General features: G+C 40.7%; 1 protein-coding gene across 15 annotated transcripts in view; it reads left to right on the forward strand.

Moving 5' to 3' along the window:
• The window catches only part of UNC80 (unc-80 homolog, NALCN channel complex subunit), a 225750-nt gene that overhangs the window by 197280 nt on the left and 5497 nt on the right, over nucleotides 1-22973 (forward strand). For 13 of the 15 annotated variants that reach the window (XM_019802892.2, XM_019802902.2, XM_019802894.2 and 10 more), the window contains 9 exons: nucleotides 971-1094; nucleotides 1820-2026; nucleotides 5324-5508; nucleotides 6131-6296; nucleotides 7682-7861; nucleotides 11525-11663; nucleotides 14108-14164; nucleotides 21869-21950; nucleotides 22843-22954. In XM_019802892.2, the coding sequence (XP_019658451.2) occupies nucleotides 971-1094; nucleotides 1820-2026; nucleotides 5324-5508; nucleotides 6131-6296; nucleotides 7682-7861; nucleotides 11525-11663; nucleotides 14108-14164; nucleotides 21869-21950; nucleotides 22843-22954 (1252 nt within the window). The remainder of the gene's footprint in view (nucleotides 1-970; nucleotides 1095-1819; nucleotides 2027-5323; nucleotides 5509-6130; nucleotides 6297-7681; nucleotides 7862-11524; nucleotides 11664-14107; nucleotides 14165-21868; nucleotides 21951-22842; nucleotides 22955-22973) is intronic. The other 2 variants (XM_019802900.2, XM_011228850.3) reach the window with 1 other exon arrangement.

The raw sequence follows: 22973 nt of genomic DNA on the forward strand, positions 1-22973 counted from the left end.
ATAATGGTTCACAGATAATCAGCTCACAATTGTTAATTAAAAGACACAGTAATATTCAAAGTCTGGTTTTAAATTATTTGCAGAAAGAATTGCAATATAAAACTCTTTCAGATGTTACTACTAGGCTTTGAATATCCTAATTTAATGATTGTGGGTTGAATATTATGGTTGGTTTGTTTGTTTGTTTGTTTTTTTACTTTTTTAAAAAAATTCTCCCAGTTATTTTATTTCTTAAAATTAAAATAATTATTCCCAAGGCAAAAAGTGCAAAATGCCAATTCCCCTGCCTCTTTCTGTGTGTCACCTAATTTTAGAGAGTTGTAGATCATCAGAAAGCTCTGTGACTGATGGGAAATATACAACTGATGTCAATGGATACAACCATCCATTATCTGACAACTAAGCTTGATGGTCTGTCATCCAAAAAATGGGTGATGGTAGAAAAGAAATTAAACAAGAGCTTTGGCTACCGTGCCGGAGGGAAACAACGACCCCTAAAGTGATCCGTGTTTATAACCTGTGTACAGAAATCATTTTTTTCTTTCTATACTACCTATTCCTTTCTCGTTTGGAGAAGGCCTTATGCCAAGGTCAGAGGACTTTTAAATAACTCCCAAATGGAACAGGTGGCAGGTTCTCATTTTCTTCTCTTTATCTCTAAAACATTTATTGGTGGACACATGGAGCAAATGAATGGGGATGTGCAGTTGTTTTTGTACCAGACCAAAAGTATTACAACTTTGCATTTAATATTCAAGATGTTACTATTCTTTTAGGTATATAACTCTCAATTATGGCAAGCAAATGGTAAAGTATCAGTTTTGAGTGCATCTCATACGCTACGCAATTGAACTCATAGTTTCCAGGAGCAGCCAACAGGGAGTCACGGTCTCCATCGTGCTGTGTAAAACAAACATACTGAATGGGTGTGGGGGTCAATTAATCTTTTTTTTCTATTATTGCTGCACAGGCTTTAAAAGAAGATTTTCCTTTAAGCCATGTGATCTCCCCATTCACCAATCAAGAGCGAAGGGAGGGGATGCTTTTAAATCTACTCATCCCATTTGTGCTCACAGTAGGATCTGGAAGCAAAGGTCTGATTAATTTAAAGGAAATTTATCATTGTTGTGTTTTCTTAAGTGCCAGGCTGTTATCTCTTATTCCTTTTCCCACGAAGGCCATCACTGAAGTCGATCCGAATGATTTAAACAGGGTTATCTTAGGAAATAGAATTTTTCTTTCGTTTCAGTTTAGCTACCCTGGGTCAAGAGTTCTTCTGCTCCACCTCTTAGAAGACACCTCCTTCAGTACAGCAAAAATTGGGAGACCATTGTTTCCATTAAGAAAATGGTATTAACTGAAATACAGTGTGGTGTGAATTGACAAGTGAATAGACCTTATAATTTACTGCCGTTCAGGTTAGACTAAACCCTGCCACTGCTGTTACATTTCAGTCTATTTTCATTACTCTTCCTTCTTGGGGGATTTTTTTTTTTTTTTTAAGGAAAAGCTTATCTCAAAGGTAAAGACAGTACGTTATGAGTATTTGAGCAGAAAAGAGAAAGGAGATTGAAATGGTAAGCAGAGATTTGGCTAAGCACACAAGCCTTTGGGTGCTGGCTCTGGAGAGACCACCCAGTATCAGGAATGCAGTTTCTGTCCAGAGGAGAAGCTGTACTTGGTGGGGAAATACCTGAATTTCTAGGGTGTTCTAGTTTGGAATTGGAAAGAGAGCTAAATGTTTCTGGGTCTAACGTGGAAAGTCTACCTAGTGACTTGCTTTTCTTTCCACTTCCCTCTCCTGGACTCTGCCCCGTAGACAGCCCATGGCTCGAGCAGCCCGAGGTGCAGCTGCTGCTGCAGACGGTCATTAACGTGCTCCTGCCGCCGCGGATCATCAGCACGTCCAGGAGCAAGAACTTCATGCTGGAGAGCTCGCCCGCCCACTGCTCCACGCCCGGGGATGCGGGCAAAGACTTACGCAGGGAGGGGCTGGCCGAGTCCACCAGCCAAGCAGCATACTTGGGTGCGTACCCTCCCCACGCTCCCCGCAACGTGTGTGTTTGTGTGTATATGTATGACAAAAGGACTGAGTTATGTTACACCTTGACTCAAAAGTGATTTTGAAAGACCTCAATCCAGAAAGTGTTTAAAGAAGCCACTTGAGCAAGGAAGAAGCATCACCCTTGCAAAGGAGTCTGTATACATATGCCAGTGAACATATGCCAAAAAAACCAAAGTACTTTCCTATCTGCGGTGCCTAAATTACTGTTGTTTTTCTCACAGCATCTGGACATGTGAGGAAGGCATCTGCAGTAAGAATCCCCCCTTATCGGTGAAGTATGAGATCACTACTGAGATTATCATCTCATTAGTTATCAGTTGTAGACTCTGACTAGTATGCAGAGACACAACTCATGGGACTCACTGGTCTGTCGTCTGTGTGAATGGAGCCCCTACAATGGGGCAGTCCACATCCTGGGCAGCGAGACATGGCAGCCTCGCATTATAGCCCCCTTCTAACTATTTTTCTTCCCTTACAATACCGTCTCTAGATCTCTGTCTTGATTTTCACTCTCGTGAGGCCAGTCGACTTGTGCTCCCCACAGAAGCTTGCCAGTTTCCTTCCCACTTCACTCCTACGTTCCCATCACCCCGTCCCTGCCTTTAACTTGGTCCTGACCCGTGGAACACTGGAGAGCCACTCCTTGGCCCTGAATGAACTAAACCAGGGAAAAGACCACTCCTGCCATAGCACTGAGAATAAGGAGCACTGGCCGCAGAAAATCTTAAAAGCACAAAGTTGAGAATATTGTGCCTGACATTTTTCAATTTATCAAAGCAGATCGTGGTGTGGGGAATATAAGATGAACCACACACACTGGTAAAAACAGGTCCTCAGAGTTTGGAGTGTGTGAGGTGTTTGGACTGTATCAGAAGGGGAAATTTTTGGGGCTCCAGGCTGGCTCAGTCAGTAGAGCATGTGACTCTTGATCTCGGGGTTGTGAGGTCGAGCCCCAAATTGGGCCTAGTGATTACTTAAAAAAAAAAAAGAAAGAAAGAAGGGTATTTGAAAATAATGTGATTGACAATGGAAATGAAAAGGGGAAAAAGGAAATAAGAATGCATTTGCACAGGACCTAACCCATGTGGGGCTTAGTTGCCAAAGCCATGAGAATGTAGGGTTCAAATAAAATCTAGGTTCTGGGGCCAAGGCCTGCATAAGGTTTGGCACTGCACAGAGGATGATGGAAACAGAGGGCTTAACACATAAGGCAAGGACAGGAGAAACCACTTGATGAGTGATTATTTTCAGGTCATTCCAATTTCTGCCTTTTTAATGAAGGTGGCTCCTTTGGTCCTTGGCCAGGCTACCAGCCCTCTGTTTCAAAATGATTTTTACATTTATTTTGAACACTTACTGTGCACTAAGCAGTGTTTTCTATACTTTGGTTTTTTTTTTTTAAGATTTTATTTTATTTATTTGACAGAGATAGAGACAGCCAGCGAGAGAGGGAACACAGCAGGGGGAGTGGGAGAGGAAGAAGCAGGCTCATAGTGGAGGAGCCTGATGTGGGGCTCGATCCCATAACGCCAGGATCACGCCCTGAGCCGAAGGCAGACCCTTAACCGCTGTGCCACCCAGGCGCCCCTTCTATACTTTGAATCCACACTACAACTCTAAGAAGTAAATGTTCTTCTCCCTTTAGGACTGAAGAGACAAAGGCCCAGAATGGTTGAGTAACTTACCTAAAGTCACACAGTTGATAAACGGCAGAGCCAAATTCCAAATACAGGCCATCTGGCACCAGAGTCCCTGCTCTTGAGCCCTTTGCTATCCTGCTTATGTGTCGGGCTGATGGAGGGGAAGGTGGAAAGCAGAATGGCAGAGACCCAAAGAAGGCTAACAGGCACCCAGCAGTAGAAATGTCACCACACTCAGGGTGTTGTTTTTGTCCATTCGCTTGTTTGTTTAGTCGAGGGAAAGGAATTGGGATGAATGATGGCTATGAAAAGTAGTATTTGGAGGAGGAGGAGGAGGGGTAAAGAAGACTCTTACAACATCTCTCTCTGTTATATGGCACGGTTTTCCCCTTGCGATGTCCTAAGTAGGTGATAAAGGTGTGTGTGACTTCAAGAGTTGTAGGGAGTTGGGTTTCTGTGTGTCTTGTAGTTGCTGAGATGGGCCTTAAGACATGATCAAGAAGGCCCAGTTTCCCTCGACTGCCCCGTAGCAGACACTGTGCAGAGAGCGGAGGTGTCAGAGGGCGATCCCGCCAGCATGTTTAACATCCTTACAGTGTTCTGGTTTGTCCTGACACACCGTTTGGGAAATCCTCTTCCTAAATAAATAAATAAATAAATAAATAAATAAATAAATAAATGTAGATTGTGATAGGGCTGCCAGAATCTAGGAAGATAGAGATCTTGCAAAAGCAATCCAACAGGGTTTAGTAGTCAACATGATGTGTAATGTGAGAGGGAAAAGAAGGAAGGAGGAGGGAGTTTTTTTCATCTGGAAGGATCTACTCAAATACATTTCCTGGTCACCTCTGGGGAACTGTGGGGTCGGGAAGGGAGCTGGGAAGGGGAAGGACTTTTTCTTTTTTAACTTTGTGCATTTCTGCATGGTTTGATTTTACTTTAAATAACAAGAATATATTCTTTCTATGCTTAAAAGAAAAAAAAATCTTTTAAAACACAAATGTTTCCGTTTAGGGTACGAGTCATATGCTGGTATTACCATAAAGCTACTATGACAGAACTTTCAGAAAGCAAAATGTTAGCCCCACATTCCGTTTATAACACACTTCCCTTTCCATTCTATGAACCACTTTGCTCTGTGTTTCCCAGAATAGTAGTTAAATATCCTTAAGAAAGGTAGCTGTGGGGGCGCCTGGGTGGCACAGCAGTTAAGCGTCTGCCTTCGGCTCAGGGCGTGATCCCGGCGATATGGGTTCGAGCCCCACATCAGGCTCCTCTGCTATGAGCCTGCATCTTCCTCTCCCACTCCCCCTGCTTGTGTTCCCTCTCTCGCTAGCTGTCTCTCTCTCTCTGTCAAATAAATAAAATCTTTAAAAAAAAAAAAAAAGAAAGAAAGAAAGGTAGCTGTGTTCTCCGAATCAGAATCCAAACAGATCAAAACATCCAAATTCTTGTCTTGATGTCAGAACTCGCTCAGGAGGGCATGTAGGTTCTTGAGAACATGGAGACAACTTAGAAATTCAGAAAACGTGCTGACGCACGAAGGGCTGTGGCTGTGAGCGGGGTTCCTCGGAAGCACACGTATGCGGGCTTACTTTTCTCTTTTCCCGGTGTGAAGCGCTGAAGGTGATTCTCGTCTGCTTTGAGAGGCAGCTGGGAAGCCAGTGGTACTGGCTGAGCCTGCAGGTGAAGGAGATGGCTCTGCGCAAGGTGGGAGGCCTGGCCCTGTGGGACTTCCTCGACTTCATCGTGCGGACCCGGATCCCCATCTTCGTGCTCTTGCGCCCGTTCATCCAGTGCAAGGTGCGGTGTGTGCTTCTCCCAGGAGTGCTGGGCCCCAGGGATGTACATCGCTCTTCTCTCCAGTTTAAGGCAGGATTGCTGCAGCGGTGTTCGTGGGACACAGGAGAGCTGGTTAGGAGGACCTTTTCATACCGTGTTTGTAAGAAAACAGCTCAGAAAGGGATCCCAGAGGATCATATGTCGCGTTAGGACTACCTTCGCAGGGAGAGCGTTATTACAGTCTGTAAAAGTCTGCCCTCTCTCGGCTCACCACTGCCCCCTAGGGAAAAAGAAAAAATAGAGTGGCCCAAGGATAAGATCTGGGGAATGTTCTCCTTTCTTCCGTAACAGGACAGAGATCTGATTTTAAATAAGCATGAAAAAGATAGAACAGTTAAAGCATGTTTCCCCCCCCTGAAATCCTCCCTCAGTATTCATCTACTGTGTTCTTCTCATGCCCGAATTTCCGGGGGCAGTGATTCAAGATACTGTAGTAAGAGCTTCCTGTATAAAGCACTGTTGTAAAAACTTCATTTGCATTACCTTATTTCAGCCTTACAACCAACTATGAAATAGGTACAATAATTAGCCCATTTTACAGATGGGAAAATTGAGGACCTGACAATCTATACCTTCCTTTCAGCTTCTGGCCCAACCAGCAGAAAATCACGAAGAGCTCTCTGCCCGGCAGCACCTCGCTGACCAGCTGGAGCGGCGCTTCATCCCCCGCCCGCTGTGCAAGAGCTCCCTCATTGCCGAGTTCAACAGTGAGCTAAAGATTCTGAAAGAGGCAGTGCATAGTGGCTCAGGTGAGTAACCGTGGGGTATTTTGCATTTGTTTGCCTCATGGAACTCACACCCTACACAGAATGCCTCTGTCCAGGTCACCACTCTTTTTGGAACCCTGTATGAGGTAGTCATGTCAGTTCAGTGGTCGATCGGACCATGTGAGCCATGTCAGCAACAAAGCAAGGGGTATCATGGGATTTTAATTTTGCTCTTTTCTAATCTTTATTTTTTTTTCAAACTTCATTTCAGTGGTGAAGCTCTTTCTTGACTATTTAACTAGAAAAAAAAAAGTATTGAAATGCTTGCCTTCATTTCCTTTTTGGAAAGGAGAAGGGGGACTCACATTCTTTGACCATCTACGATCTGGTAGATGGCTTCATAGATGTTATTTCATTTAATCCGCATAAATGCCTGCAAGGTGAATAACTGAGGGTCCACTTAAAGAATGAGGAAACCGAGACTCAGTCGAGAATAAACAATCTACACACCTGATAGTGACCACAGGGAGGGAACTTCAAACTAGTGGGATTGTTTCCAAAGCCTTGAACTTTTACAGATTGGGGGAGAAAGGGTTGAATTAGAATCGGCAGGCTAGGAGGTCCTTTCTTTACATTATTTAAAAGATTTTCTTTTGGGGGGGCATTGTTTACTTTTTACAGTTATTAACGACAGATAGCTAGGAGGGAAAACAAATCATTATCTGCCATTAGAGGGCAGTCATTACCCATAAGTAGACCATCGTATGTGCGGGGGTTTTTGTCTTTCTTTCTAAAATGTATTATTGCTTGCGATGTATTAAAGACCAAAATTTTGACAAGTACGATCTTAGTGAAATCTGCAGAGTGCCATTCAAATATTCTGCTTTATAATAAAATAACCTGACATTTGCAAGGGGATATTTTATAAGTTACAATTCCCAGAGAACGAGAATGTGAACACAGTTTTGATTACGTATTCTGATCTTGATTGAGAAGTTCCCATCAGACAATGTGTTTATTTCTTCTACATGCTTGCATCAAGAAAGATATCGTTCTCAGTAAGATCTGCCAAGTTGGAAGCTTCAGTTCATGCCAAAATTATTTTGCATTCTTCCAGCCTTCACATTTGAAATCAAAAGCAATGAGAGAGGAAGCAATGTCAAACCATTTTACGTTATTAGAGATGCTGTATTCCCCTGAGGAAACTGTTCAATTATGAGTAAATCAATAGCCAATTCTTCTTTTTCTTTTTCTATCTCACTTCTACTTGCTGCTTTATTCTAAAGACCGCTTCTCTGGGACACACTATTTAACTGACCTTTCCTAAAAAATACAGGTAGCCTTGATACCTGGAGGAGTTTGAAGCAAGCATTTGCTTTCTTTGAAAACGCTCACCATGGATTTTCTTTGGTCTCTCAACCCCCCAGCCTACCAAGGGAAGACGTCCATCAGTACTGTGGGCACGTCCACCTCCGCGTACCGCCTGAGCCTGGCCACCATGTCCCGCTCCAACACGGGCACTGGCACCGTCTGGGAGCAGGACAGTGAGCCCTCCCAGCAGGCTTCACAGGACACCCTGAGTAGGACTGATGAGGAAGATGAGGAAAGTAGGTCACCCCACAGAATGGGGTAGATGTGGGGGTGGCATGTGGGACCCAGCTTGGCCATGCAAATGAGGGCTTGGGAAGGATTTCTGCCATTCCGACCTTTTTTCAGTGCTGATCCCCTGGTCCTTTTTACAAAAAGGATTTAAAGTGGAATTGTGGGGCATCTGGGTGGTGGTGTCGATTAAGTGTCTGACTCAGTTTTGGCTCAGGTCATGTTCTCAGGGTTATGAGATTGAGCCCCACGTTGGGTTCCATGCTCAGCATGGAGTCTGCTGGAGATTCTCTCTCCCTCTCTCTCTCTGCCCTTCCCACTCATGCTTTCTCACTCTCTCTAAAATAAATCTATAAAATAAAATAAAATGGAATTATAACTGATTCCATGATTCCTACTGCCTGCTCTTCTATAAATTCCTCAATAGCCTTGGTCATTTGGAAGGAATTCAGACAAAAGTAAATCTTTAGTGACCCCTACACCTTGAGCTTATAAATTCAACCTTTTCCACTTACTCTCATTTAAATTGTACTTATGTAACTAAAGGAAGTGTTTATTTTCCTTTCTCCTGGCCACCTTGCTTAGAGGGTTGACCAGCACTCACATGTCCCCATTGGGCAAGGAAAACTAAGCAATGCATATACTCAGGACTCAGAAAAGACTAGTTGGCTATGCTATCTAGAACGTAAACCAATAGGCTCTCTAGAGGGACTACAACCCCAAAGGAAATACAACCCAAATTTGAGTTAAGAGTGTCCCTGATGCCTGAGGTGGTCCAAAAGCTTTTAACACATATGCATAAGATTTGGTGTCATGAAATGAGGCCAGTGAGGAACGTGCTTCATATGTATGCTTAGTAGGAGTAGGTTTTAAAAGTAAAAAGTGGTGGGGCGCCTGGGTGGCACAGCAGTTGGGCGTCTGCCTTCAGCTCAGGGTGTGATCCCGGCGTTCTGGGATCGAGCCCCACATCAGGCTCCTCTGCTGGGAGTCTGCTTCTTCCTCTCTCACTCCCCCTGCTTCTGTTCCCTCTCTCCCTGGCTGTCTCTATCTCTGTCGAATTAAAAAAAAAAAATCTTAAAAAAAAAAAAAAGTAAAAAGTGGAAGTCCAATTAAATACCACAGTCATTTAATTATTTTGATTGCCTTGATTATTTTCTAGTTGTGTTTTAAAAACACTCTGACATAATATTTATATAGCAAAGAGTGCTGTCAATGCCTTAGGAATGAAGAAGACAAAATCTAGATCATCACTCAGAGCCTTTCCATATCAAACAACAACAAAAAGCCCCATTCTAAACTAAATTAGGAGAAATAGGAGTTGAGGTTAGAATTTTAATTAACTAAGATGAATGAAAGTATTTTAATTCCCTATTAGAGTTGGATGTGGAAGAGAGGGAAAGAAAGAAATGCAGTAACATTTACAAATTTTGTTTCAGGGTCAGTCAGATAATGAAGTGATGACCACGTTGCCCTGCACCTGACCGTACAGATATACCTGTCTCTAAATCACCCTGGTCATTGTGCACGGAAATACTCTTCAAACGGTAGTGGGAAATCTTGAACAATCTTGACCAAGAAAACAAAATGAGAGAGAAGGATCAGCAGTTTTTATATTCATTATGTCCTAGTAATAGTTCAGAACTGTAGTAGTATCTATTTTTCTTTAATGCTTCAAGTAATGTCTCCCAGCAATTTTTTTTAATTATGGGAAATGGTACCACCTAACTTCAGTAGAGCTAAATATCTTTAGTAGGTAACCTCCTCGCCAGCAGGAAGGAGATAGGAAAGAAAAGTAGAGAGGACGTAAAGAGAAAGATCACGGACTGGGAGCCAGCACTTACACACTGATGAGCATGCAATTTTTTGCTCATATCTCTGCTCTTAGACATCACAACCATCCCAGTGGAAGCAGTTGCTGACAAATGTGCGGTTGTGATGTGGGTGTGTATTAATTTATATGGGGTGGGTATAAAAGCCAAATGGTTGACTGCTTTGAATTAAACTATTTTCCCGTTCTTTTTTTTTTTTTTAAAGATTTTATTTATTTAACAGAGAGAGAGACAGCCAGCGAGAGAGGGAACACAAGCAGGGGGAGTGGGAGAGGAAGAAGCAGGCTCCCAGCAGAGGAGCCTGACGTGGAGCTCGATCCCAGAACGCCGGGATCACGCCCTGAGCCAAAGGCAGATGCCTAACAACTGCGCCACCCAGGCGCCCCTCTATTTTCCCATTCTATAATCAAACCCATATTAAGACCTAACAGGTACAAGATGAGGTACAAGAAAGTGTGAGAAAAAAATATGTTCTCTGAGATCTTAGGTCTAGTCCTGTAGAGGGGATGACAGACATTTTCAATAAAGAACATTGACCAAAAAGGGTGAATGGAAGGCAGCATGTAATTAATCATCAAACAAATATTGAGAAGTGATATATGAGTTTAAATAGGGGGGGAAATCAGTGAGATGTGGGAAATGACTTTGTAGAAATAGCTCTATTCACCTTACCATGTTTTTCATGTTTTTAAGGCACATTTGTTTATTCCCTTCTCTGTGAACACACCTGAAAAAGAAATACCATTCTATAACACGAGTCAACTTCAAGTCAGTCATTATGTAACAAATTAAAATTTCTGGCACTTTTCATATACACCTTTTTGGTTTGAAAGAAGTTTCATTAGAATTATAACCCCTCAGGGTATTTTAAATAAAGGATGTCAGATGACCTTATATGGTAGCCTAAGTTCACCAGAATGCTACATTAATCAAAATATGTTTACTGTTCAGGAGCACCTGGGTGGCTCTGTTGGTTAAGTGTCTGACTCTTGGTTTTGGCTCCGGGCATGATCTCAGGGTCGTGGGATCGAGGCTTGCGTTGGGTTCCACACTTAAAGTGGAATCTGCTTGAGATTCTTTCCCCCTCCCGCTCCCTCTTGCTCTGTTCCTCCCGCTGCTTGCGCATGTGTGCGTGCGCTCTCTTTCTCTAAAGTAAATAAATAAATAAAATCTTTAAGAAATAATGTTTATTGTTCAGCAACAAACAACATTAACTCACTTAAAATGAGGTTACCTTGTCAGAAATACTGTATTAAAGCTAACTTTCATATGGATTTGAATGCATCGATTTCTGCTTCCATGAAGAAAATAAAGACTATATGTGTAAAATTTAAAACTTAGGTCAAAATAAGCATTTGTTTATCAAGTTTTATAGGTTTTTAAATATTTTCCCTGAAACTATCTGCAGTAGTCTTGCCCTCGGCAGTCTAAAAATCAATAAGTGTACTGAATGTCGTTTTTCAACGTCAAAGAAATATACTTGACTCATTCAATACCAGTATTCCTTTTTGCACTATTTTCAGAATGTTTAAGAATTTTTAGTCCAGTTTTTCTGAAATCGGATACCTGTGAAAATGGACAAGGCTATTTATTTCATGAAGACTGTTCGAGGGTAGGAGATATGTGGATGTGAAGAGTTGTTTGTCCTTTTGTACAGATTAAAAACTAAGAGCTTTGGGAGTCTTACATTATAATCTGTACAAAGGGATGAACAATAACTTAGCTTTAGAGATTGCCCGAAGGTGGGAACCCAAACCAAGGATGAAACCCAAGTACAAACTCGGTGTGGGTCTTCTGACCGATGTGGTAGTTTTATAACCCTCCCTTCCTTTGTCCCATCAGATGACTCTGTAAGCATGCCCAGTGTGGTAAGTGAACAAGAAGCTTACCTCCTGAGCGCCATCGGAAGGAGACGGTTCTCCAGCCACATCTCTAGCATGTCGGCACCTCAGGCTGAGGTGGGCATGTTACCCAGCCAAAGGTAAGGAGCCACGGATATCTTATACTCTGCGTTCGGGGGGCAAAGGTAGAATTCTGAAAATTATGAAAATTCACTTTTGCTGTTCTAAAAAGGCCAAAAGAAAAGCAGACGATCCTGTTTTCATGTAGACCATTCAACAAAGGACTTCTCAACCAAAGTCATGCAGGCAACAGTTTGCAGAGAGTTTTCGAAGCCAGATCAGTAGAAGGGATCCCAGATTTTGATCCAAGCATTCTTTCAACTTAAAAACTCTCTAGAAGTAGATACATGGTCTTTTTTCTTATTGTCAAATGACATTCTCATATTTCACATATATCATTAGCTAAGCTAATAATGAGTACCTGGCAAGTGTATAGAACTAGCTTGATACGCGTGGCAAAGTTTAGACTTTTGGTGTGTCATCAGTGTTTCGTTGGAGGTAGTGATGCTTAACCAAGCAGAAAAGGACCTATGCCACTATGTGTGACCTTAGGCAGGTCATTTAACAAGGGCCAACAGTGCTCTTCTCTGTGAAATTAGGAGGTTGGCTAAAGTGATCTTTATGGTACTTCTCTATAGTTCTATGATTCCATGACTAAACACTTTAAGACATTTTCTTTATGTGTTCTCTGCCCTATAAGAATATACATATACATATCAAATATAGAAAATGATCGACGTAAGAATCAAAACATTGTCTATTTCAGAGCCAATGATATTTTCACTTCAGGAACTGAATTCTTTCAAAGAGTTGGCCTTATATGTTTTTGGCTAGCTTGTCGTTTATTTTTGATAACCACAGATTCATGTGGTATACTTCATACGTGGAATATAATAAAAATCAGAGCACATTCTAATGTTCAGATAAAATCAGTTTTATGCAGAAATATTTACCCTGTGCCCAAATCCTTTAGCAAATAGTCCATGAACTTTACAGATGAAATAAAATTTGGGAATAAAGCCTAACTTTGGAGAATATCAAGACTAGGGGAAAATGATAAAAGACTAATAAGTAAATTGCATACTTGTAAAGAAAGCAGTATTTTATGTACTATTTGGTTAATACAAAAATTAATAATATATAAGGGTCACTATTATTGTTAGAGATTGTTTTACCTACCTTTTGGTAATTTACCTTTTAAATGAAATGTATGAACAAAACTAGAGCTAAACTATAAAATGTCCAAGAGAAAAAAAGATATACAGTCATACAAGCAGTTAATATTGGTAACTATAAATTCATTTTTAATTGCTAGCACGTGCAAGCTTCTATCAAGGATAAGAGAAAGCAAGTCATGTAAAAGTTTTATTAGGGAATTGTAGGAATTTAACATAGAGGGTTTTTGTGATTTACCTAAACTAATCAGACCAGCCATTCCCTTTGTACATCTTCATTACGAAGTTAACTTGTTTCCAGAGAGAAAATTTGTTCTCTTCTGGATATATTGGAAATCCAGAAAAATCATATAGTTAACCCTTTGACTTGAGTCATATTTTGGAAGGCTAGGGAAGGTAGTAGTGTCATGTGCATTAGGGAAAGGGAGCCTCTTTCTCGACACAGAGGCTATTTCTACAGTGTACAATTAGGTAAACAATTGGGGGGGGCAGGCACTCCAGCTTTCTAAATAGTTTAATTCCATTCAATTTAATAAGTATTGAGTGCCTCGTGGGTGCTTGCTTAGCCTGATGCTAGGTAGTGAAGGAGAGAGAAAGTATGACACAATTTCTGTTCACAAATCCCCAAATCAGCTGCATCCAAATAAATCAATAAACTATTTAATTATTCTCTCACCAACCTGACAGGTTTCTTCTTTTGGCATTTATAATTCAGTACCTAGAGGATGGAGTAAGGAGGTAAATGAGAGTTCCAGGTGAATATGCCAGGGTTATCTTCCTCCCGTTTGTTGTTGACTTACATTTCCACTGCAAAATTAGCAAGGGAAGTTGAGTTCTTTCTTTGCTTTTCTTAATGGCATCAGTACCAAGAGTTTGGTTGTGGCAATTCATGGTAAGTGGTTTTTTTGGGTGATAATGTCACAACACACAAGAAAGAAGCAGGGTCCTGGTCAATGAAGAATCACGTACATAATAAGACAAATGAAAAGTAATGGTCGCCAAACGAATGATCGTCTCATCTTCTACAGATTCATTCTGCAATGCATTTCAGAGCCCATGTATCCATTTGGAGCTCATTTTAAGTCCCAACTCTTGACCAATAAATAGATCACTCCTCTGAGAGTCGTACCCACCCGAAGTCCCTCCTCCCCCATTGCCTCGAGTCCTATGTCTTGACAAACCCAGCACAAGGTGAAATGGTTACCTGTCTCCTTCTCCTTTTTGTTCTGTTAAATTTATTTATTTATTTTTGGCTCTTGGAAGCAGAAAATTGCATGCCTTTTTTCTTTTTCTTTTATTTGTTTGCATTTTCTTTCCCTAAATGCTTCATCTCCCTACCCCTCCTGCAGTGAACCTAATGTCCTCGATGACTCCCAGGGCCTGGCCGCCGAGGGCAGCCTCTCTAGGTACAGTGTCAACGCTACCTGTCTATTGGTGTCTGTGCTGGGAAACTAGCTGTTCCCTGTCTCCTCCGTCTCTCTGTCTCTCTGTCTCCTCTCGCCGCCCCCCCCCCGCCGTCTTGATATCTATTTCCATTTCTTGCCCTTTGTTGCTCATGAACACACGAGCCTGTAAGTCAAAGGTGTAGCCTCCTTCATTTTCAGCTTCAGAGCTCAATCACAAATGGCCTAAAAAGCTTACTTAAAAAAAAAAAAAATCTGTGGAGTTCTTTTAAGGGCTTGTCCCTCGGACGTCTAAAAAGTTTGATATGCTAAATGTTAATTTTATCCCATCGAATCATTCCCTCCCACACTGATATCCCTTAAGAATTGTTTTTCAGATGCCTTTTAATACAACTCCCCATCATCAAGAAGCCCCTTATTAAATCCAGACAGGTCTTTTAGTTCATAGCATGGATAGTAAGAAAACAAACAATGCTGCTATAAGAGTAGTGATGTCGATACAATTTCTATAATTCCCTCTCTTTGATGCATGCTATGTGGCAGGCGATATATCAGAGTAGCTTGCCCAAACAACACTGATAAAAAGAATGTCTGTCCCAGCACAAAGATGACTCCAAAACTTGCCGTGAAATGTCAGGCACAAACATTTCTTGGTAAGGAAAAGAAGTCTTATGATGCAGACAATAAAATGTCTTGGCTATTGGTTTAAAGCGTCAGAAAGGGGGACTGCACCTTTAACACTCAGATAAACCACGTCAAACCTTCCTAATCTTGTGCTGTTGATTCACACCTCTCAACTAATCCTCATTAGGGGTGATGCTTCTTGTTCATTCTAACCGTGCCTTAGTTCCATCTCAAGAGAAAACATCCCCTTCCAGGTTTGCATTATATAGTGAGTACAATACAACGTGTTTATTGCTTTATCACAAAGATGAGGAAATGTTGAGAGGCTGTTCCTGTGAGAGGGTAGTCCTTATTTTCTTTTTGTTTTCTTCACATCTTTCAGATTTCACATTTTCTTTGGCAATTGAAAATGGGAAATTTAGTCCATCATCGGGTGTATCATTTTTTTTTTACTAGACCCATAATTCATAACATTCATTTGTGTTTGCGAGCCTTGCCTTCACAGATCAGTCTCTCGCTGGTGGTAAACGTGGAAGTGCTGCAGAGTGCAGACTCAACTCCATTTTCAAGAGCTTCGGGGGCGAGGTCGAACACGACAGTCCTCCAGATGGTTTCCCTTCATTGTTCAGTGTTTGAAGAGATCGGAACCAAGTCTAGCGCCATGACCACTTCTTTCAAAGAATGCATTTGTTTGATGTTCAAAATTACATGTAAGACAGGTGAACCTCGCTTAGAAGAGAACTTCAGTGGCCCTCGGAGAGTGGAAAGGATTAAACCAGACTTCCATTTGGCCGACTTTGTCCCAGGGCTTTTCTAATGAGGCCAAATTCTGCTCTTGCTGAGTAAATACTAGTCCAGGTTTGGTGACAGAAGGCAGGAATTTGAGTTGATCTTTATAAACTTTCTAAAGGATTTGGCCACCTCTGGCAGGTTCAGGGTTCAAATTGCTGAACTTGGAGCTATCGGTACCAGTCTGCCCTGGGTCCAGCACCAGTGGGAATAAACCCAAAGTTCTTGCTGTGTGAGACAGTTTCAGAGCCAAACTGTAGCTTTTATCCACAGCTGAATTAGTCAGTCATGTCAGGACTTTGGAGACGGTGTTAGACCAACTGTTGTTGATCTGTTGTTCCTATAACTGGCGTGTTTGAGTTCTGGGTGTTAGCCATGCACCCTCCGTGGTGGTCATTAAGGAAGCAGAAGGTGAGGCGTTCACTTGGATTCTAAATAATTCTATTAATGCAGAGGAATCCCACCAGCCAGTAGCACATACACCTTTGCCAGACATGGCAAGGCCTATTTCTTGATCTCCATCGTGTCACCAAGTTCTCTTTGGAGGAGAGGAACTTTTGGTATTTACTAATAGGTGGGTTTATAAAATAGGATATGCTCCTATTTATATTTGGTTTCCAGGCATTCTTTTTTTTAATTTTAATAATGTATTTTGTTTAACCTCCTATATTCAAAACAGTGTCTTTTAGGATGTCAATATAAATCAATATATGCAATCAATATAAAAATTATTATTTTTTGAAAAAGATTTTATTTTTATTTTATTTTATTTTACTTATTGATGTATTTTTTATTATTTTCAGTTAGCCACTGTGTAGTACATCATCCAGACATTCTTACTTTTGGCATGAAACTTCTTTATGTTGCAGACTCTTAAGACCCTACAGACGCAGTAGGGATGAACCACGGAAGTCATATTTTGCACACACCCAAGCACTCAGGACCTAAAATATGCCCAAAGTCGTCCTAAGGGAAATCTGGCTCCAAACCTTAAAGAACACCAGGAAGCAGAGCGCCTGGGTGGCTCAGTCGGTTAAGTGTCTGACTCCTGATCTCAGCTCAGGTCTTTATCTCAGGGTTGTGAGTTCAAGCCCCGCATTGGGCTCCATGTTGGCCATGGAGACTACTTACCAAAAAAAAAAAAAAAAAAAAAAAAAAAAAAAAAGAATTCCAGGAAGCATGCCCCAATATACACCCTGCTTCTCCCCTAACCTCTACATTTTGGTAAATTTGCTGGAGATTTGCTTTTGAGAAAGCATTTATTTTAGGTCAGTGGGACAAGTTGGCCTCGGGGATAAATGAAGAAGAGACCAGAATAACTAGGGTGACCTGATGGATAGGTAGAAACCAATAAAAATTATACAGACCTTTTGAAAATTTCTTCCAGGATTTGTTTTAACCTGTGCTATCTTTTTTCTTTTCACTATCATCACAAGAGGTACCAGCCTGTTAGAAGCACTATGCTATGGAGCAAAGATTCCTTCTTTTGGAAATTAATAAATTACAATAGTATCCCATTCTCTCCTATTGAGAGTATTACCCTTAGAGGCACAGAAACTCACTACAGATGTTCCCTCCCTGTACCTGCCCCCAAATGCACACACTGTCCATCATGTTTTCTCCAGAATTAGACATACAGAAATTATTCAAGCACTTAGCCTGGATGTTTATGCTTGAAAATCATATTTTGTTTGGACATGTTAGAATATTTTGAAAGGCATAAATTGACAGTCAATTCTAATTTTTAAAAAAGAGATTATAACACTCTTTGATTCTGTAAGGGTAATCTTCATCCCAGTAAAAAATAAGAACGTGGCTCAAGTTTGAACAAGACTATGTAGCGTGGGTGAGACAAAAGAACAAGAGTCCATGTAGTAGAACCCATATCACGACCATCCACATTTCCAAAGGATGAAAACTTGGCAGGTACTCTCCAAGTACTTAGCAAAATATTTAAACCTTTTTCGTATAACTGAGAATGAACGGCTAAGAAAATGTGTGTGGCGATACATAGACATGTCCCTTGCCAATGCTGCCTCAGCTCTTACTGACTATCTGAGATCCACATTATCCTCCCTTTTTACTCTGATTCCAGCCACTGATCTCTAAATTCTGTGGCCCTTAGAATACATTTTCTGGTTATTGTTGAAGGGGGTCAGGACAGACTCCTCCAGAATGCACCGTTTTAGCATATGGATTATTCGGAGCTGAAGGCACTTGAGACCCTGTGGCATCGAGAGAAACTTTTGTCCTTCTCTTAACCACACAGCAGACCCTACACTTTCCCAGGGTCTTTCCCAGAATGAGGGTTATTAACGGAGATCAGTTTTATCTGAGTGACCCATCTGTATGGTAGGGCGAACATCTAATAACTAAACATCGGCTCTTCTTATTACCCTGCAAAATGCCTTCCTTTCTTCTGAAATCCCGACCCCAAGCCCCTTCTCCTTAATTCAGAATGACATAGAGACCTCATTTTGCCTGACTGCCTTTAGAATTTCCATGTCTATGTGGATTCTCTGTACTTAAACCTATGAAATTTGATTTTCTCCTGTTAACTTGTCTCATGTTAATTTGATTCTTAGCCCAGATAGAAGGACTTTGGAGGGGACAGGAATTGTTGCTCCGTGACATTGTGGAGGCTAAGTAAATTTTATTTTATTTTATTTATTTTTTTTTTTAAAGATTTTTATTTATTTATTTGACAGAGATAGAGACAGCCAGTGAGAGAGGGAACACAAGCAGGGGGAGTGGGAGAGGAAGAAGCAGGCTCATAGCAGAGGAGCCTGATGTGGGGCTCGATCCCATAATGCCGGGATCACGCCCTGAGCCGAAGGCAGACGCCCAACCGCTGTGCCACCCAGGCGCCCCAAGGCTAAGTAAATTTTAAATAATGATCGTTTTTATTGGGAAAGGGAAAAGTAGAACTTTGTCTCCTGTTTATTTCCCTGTTCTCTGTGAATGCTTTATGGCTCCTTTGGCGCTGGCTTTATGCATTCCTGTCACAAGACAGCCACTCAGGGTAAATGGTTATGCTTTGTGTCTTGTATTCTACCTCCAGATTTCTCTAACCATATGAAAATTGAAACTAAAAGCACAGGTAGAGGCAATAAAAATACTAATTCATTTTCCATGTGCTAGTCTTACCTAGTGCTCCCGCTTAAATTTTTTTATTTAAGAAATATATCTATGTCCCAATCTACACATTTTGGGGGTAATTTTAGATAATAATAATATGAATTATTATTACATTTTTATGTATTATATTTTTATTACATTACCGAATGTCCCCTTACTGAATGTTCACCTATCCTGTATTTTAAGAAGTACCATTAGGTATATATCTCATTTAGGAGCTGCGTACCTATTTCTACACCACACTCCAGGCCCTCAGGCTGAAACAGGGAAATAGAAGTAATTTGTGCCAGAATTGTTCTCCTAACATTGTCTGAACTTCACTAGCTTATCAATTACTTCTTTGCATTTTTGAGTAAGGTGTTTTGGGTTTTTTTTTTTTTTTGTAGACAGTTGAATCAAAATTCTGCCAAGCCCTAAGGGCATGAACTTCCCTAAAATCTAGATCGTTCTATGGTTTGCCATAGTGATGTTTTTCAGTGACTCCCAAATACAAAGGTTAATTTTAGCTTCAATTGAGAATGTTTTATTTCCTTTTATCTTTATTGTTTTAACCTATTATTTTGTGAAACTGTGGAAATTTGCCATTTCTCATTCTCAAGATTAATATTTTCAAGAAACCGGTGTTCTTTAGAGAGGCGCTTAGGGCAAACACCTTGGTCTTCTCCCTATTGGTTTTAGTACTGTACATTCTTATCATCACAAAGCATAAATCCTACAGATGACTAAAATAGTAATGACTTGGAGAGAATTTGAAACTAAATTGAAACTACTTTTTATATGCAACTTGGTATAGACCTGAGAGGAAATAATGTGTTCTGCATAAATTACTTCCATTATTAATTTCTCTGGCTGTTTATTAATGTGTCCCAACTGCACAGAGTTAAGCCAGACTTTGATGTCCCCAGTACATCTCTTTTAGGGAGAATGTAATGTATTAGCTGGGATATACTGTTTCCAGGGACATGTCCTATAATTTCATCTTTGATATGTGCATTCCACTGACGAAATGCTGTATCATTTACATAGAACAGCTAATTACTGAAGCTATAGACTTGATTCATTTCTTAGAGATAAGCCTCTCTATCCATAGAGAAAATTTTGATGCTTATGACCCTCTCTGGGAATAATCATCATGAAACTACCATTATGCTTTGGCATTCAATACTCCCTGAGTAACGTGTATTTCTTTTCTTGCACCATTTTTTTTTCTCACAATCTCCGGTTACTGAATAAAAGCGAGACAAGTGGACTGCCTCAATTTCATTTTCTCTGCCCAGTTACTTTCAAAACATTTTATAACCCACTTCCTTTTAGCATTCTGGAAGCAATAAACTCATTGCAAATATCAAACGTAAAACAAAGAAGCATGCGATATACATCCCTGTTCATGTCCAAACCATTTTACATCAACTAACTTCTTTTCTCGACCTTAATGGGAGGTAGGTGGTAAGTATTAACCTCCCTTTACGGCCAAGGGAACTGAGGTAACATTTAGATGTCAATGAAGAAACCATCCCAAAGACAGCTTTGCTTGGTATTTGGGAGAAACTGGTTTCTCCTTTTGTGCATATGGTGATTAAATACTCTTTCCAATTTAAGGCACATGTTAAAATGTATAATTAATAAGGAGATGTCACTTCAAACATGCCAGCAACACAGTCTGGATTGCTTATCAGAATTTATTGCATTGTTCCTTTGAATAATTTTCCGTCTTCTTAGAAAGGTCACATAGGTATAAAAATAATGTATGTTGATCTTTTGAACTTGACGTTAAGGAGAACAAGTTTAAAAAGCATCTGTTTGGGGACTCTTTGCGGAATTTTGTATTGTGTATCCCAAATGGTATAATTATGATATAATGACATCCTTATTTCCTAAAAACTTTGATAAGTTCCATTTGGGAATCATTGATTTTCTTCTAGTAGAAATATGAGCAAGACTTTTAAAAAATGACAGACATGACTATCACCTATGTGATTGTTAACCAGCTGTTCACATAACAGGGGAAACATCTGATTGTCTATCTTGCCACCAGTTTCTTTCTCTACAACTGCAGTTAGATATTTTAGATAGCTCTTTTTTTTTTTTTAAATGGAAATGAATGAATATAGTCTTTCTTTTTCCTGGACAGTTGCTGACTCTGGATTCCTCTGTGGAATATTTTACTCTAAAAACGATTCGTAGATGACTCTCCTTTTGCAAAGGCAAAGCAGAAATTAATTGCCCATTAACCAAATAAGCACATTGGCATTGTCCATAGGATTACAGTGTTGGCTGGGGCACAAAACATTTCTTTTTTTCACCGCCGTTCCCATTATAAATACCTATTACACATGCATGCAGAATGAAAATGAATCATGGGCCCATGACAGTATTTTCAGCCTCACCCAACATTGAAGTACCAACCACTGTCAGGAGTCATTTTTGCATATAAAATACACACATACACAGTAAATTTGGGGGGAGCAGGTTGTTGTTTTTATAAATTGCACAATATGTTTGAGTGCAGCTACTCAATTAATTAATTTTCTGAGTTCTTCTGATAGCTTGATTATTTTGCTGGCCTTTTAAATCCAAAATCTTTTCTTAAAAAACATTTAATTGTCTACCCACGTGACTATTCATTGACTCAGTAGTCACAGAGACTTCAGGCTGCAAACATGTGTTGAATGTGCCCCTTCACCCAAATGGATTCTGTGTCTGATGTGTTTGATATCTGTCCATCTTATTTTCATTTAAATTGAAATTTTAACAGAGGTGTTCCCATCCATGTGATAGACTTGTTTGTGTTTGTTTGTCACCACCTTTTCCCTTCCCCTTGGAAAAAAAAAAATTGAGATTAGAATGTGACATCTTTAACCTTTTGGTGGCTTCCAAACCAGGGGTGTGATCGAACCAATGTTTTGCTGAATGACAGATATGGCATCAGTGACTTAAAAAAAAATCTCAATTTTGGCAGCTTGAGGCTACGAGGCCTCGTCCTCCCTCCCAAACCACTGAAATCTCCCATCCCAGGGATACTTTCCCAACCTTCCTTCAAAGATAATGGTATCTTTGAAGTGACTGTTTCATAGAAGTGGTTTTGGCTAACACCCACCAGAGGACGGTCGTCCGTACTCTCTCCAGGGGTCCACTAACACTGTTGCTGCTTGACAGGGTGGCAAGTGTCCAGAGCGAACCTGGCCAACAGAGCCTCCTCATTCAGCAGCCGCTGGGGAGGAAGAGGGGCCTGAGGCAGGTAAGCAGACCCAGGAAGGGCAGGAGACTCATCCCATGACATGGAAGCTCTAGTTAATTTGTTAATGCCCACGTGTGTGAAGATCGTAGTTTGTCTTCTCCCCCCCGAAAGCAGCAGTACGGAGCAACTTTAAAAAGTAAGTAGTTGGGCAAGCAGAGAGTGTTCACCTTCAGTTTTAGCGTTGAATCTTCTTATTGGTAAAGCTGATTACTTAGTCGTATAAGCAGGCCTTTGTCCCCTGTCCAGAAACCTTCTTTCCCAACCAAACGTACTGAGCGAGGCGGATTTGTTATGAAGTTGATGTAAGGCCTGTTTCTATATAGAGGCATAGACACAATTGTCCTTTCTTCCTCATTTCAAGATGAATGATTCAGGTTAAAATCAAAATCAAAGTAAAAAATCATCTTTACAGATTTCCTCAGGTGGGGTGCCTTTATTCTCATTTATGAGCCTCGTACAGTCGCTTTGATTGGAGCTTCCCGACATTTGTGTACCAGACATTTTCTCAGCATCTGAAATTTTTTCATCAACCTCCCCTTGAGAGTTAACATATGTTTACGACTTTTAGATGAGCAAAGGCTGATCAATAAGCAATACTTATTAGTTGTGTATCCTGAAATTGTCACATTGACTACTTTAAATCGTTAATTAATGTCTTTGGGAGAGTAAAGAACTAGCAAATGGGAGATAGAATTGGTTAAAGGGAACGCCGGATTCAAATACTCAGTTGTTCCATACGCAGAAAGAAGTTTATTTTATCAGCTACAAATACAAGCATCCACAGAAACGCATAAAGGAAAGAATACACCATAGTCAGAATCCTCTGAGCACAGAGTTTCCTCCCAGGCAGTCAGAGCCCTCTTGCCAGCTTTATTCTGCCTATTCTCTTTAGCTAAGACGTCCTCTACTATCACGTCAGAAGACGCAGACAGAACCCAAAAACCGCCACGGGGCTCGGCTGTCAACCACTCGCAGGAGTATTCAACCTAAAACGAAGCCATCTGGTGAGGCCTTCTGTGTCCC

The sequence above is a fragment of the Ailuropoda melanoleuca genome, chromosome 2, assembly GCF_002007445.2.
Source record: "Ailuropoda melanoleuca isolate Jingjing chromosome 2, ASM200744v2, whole genome shotgun sequence".
NCBI classification, from domain to species: Eukaryota; Metazoa; Chordata; class Mammalia; order Carnivora; family Ursidae; genus Ailuropoda; species Ailuropoda melanoleuca.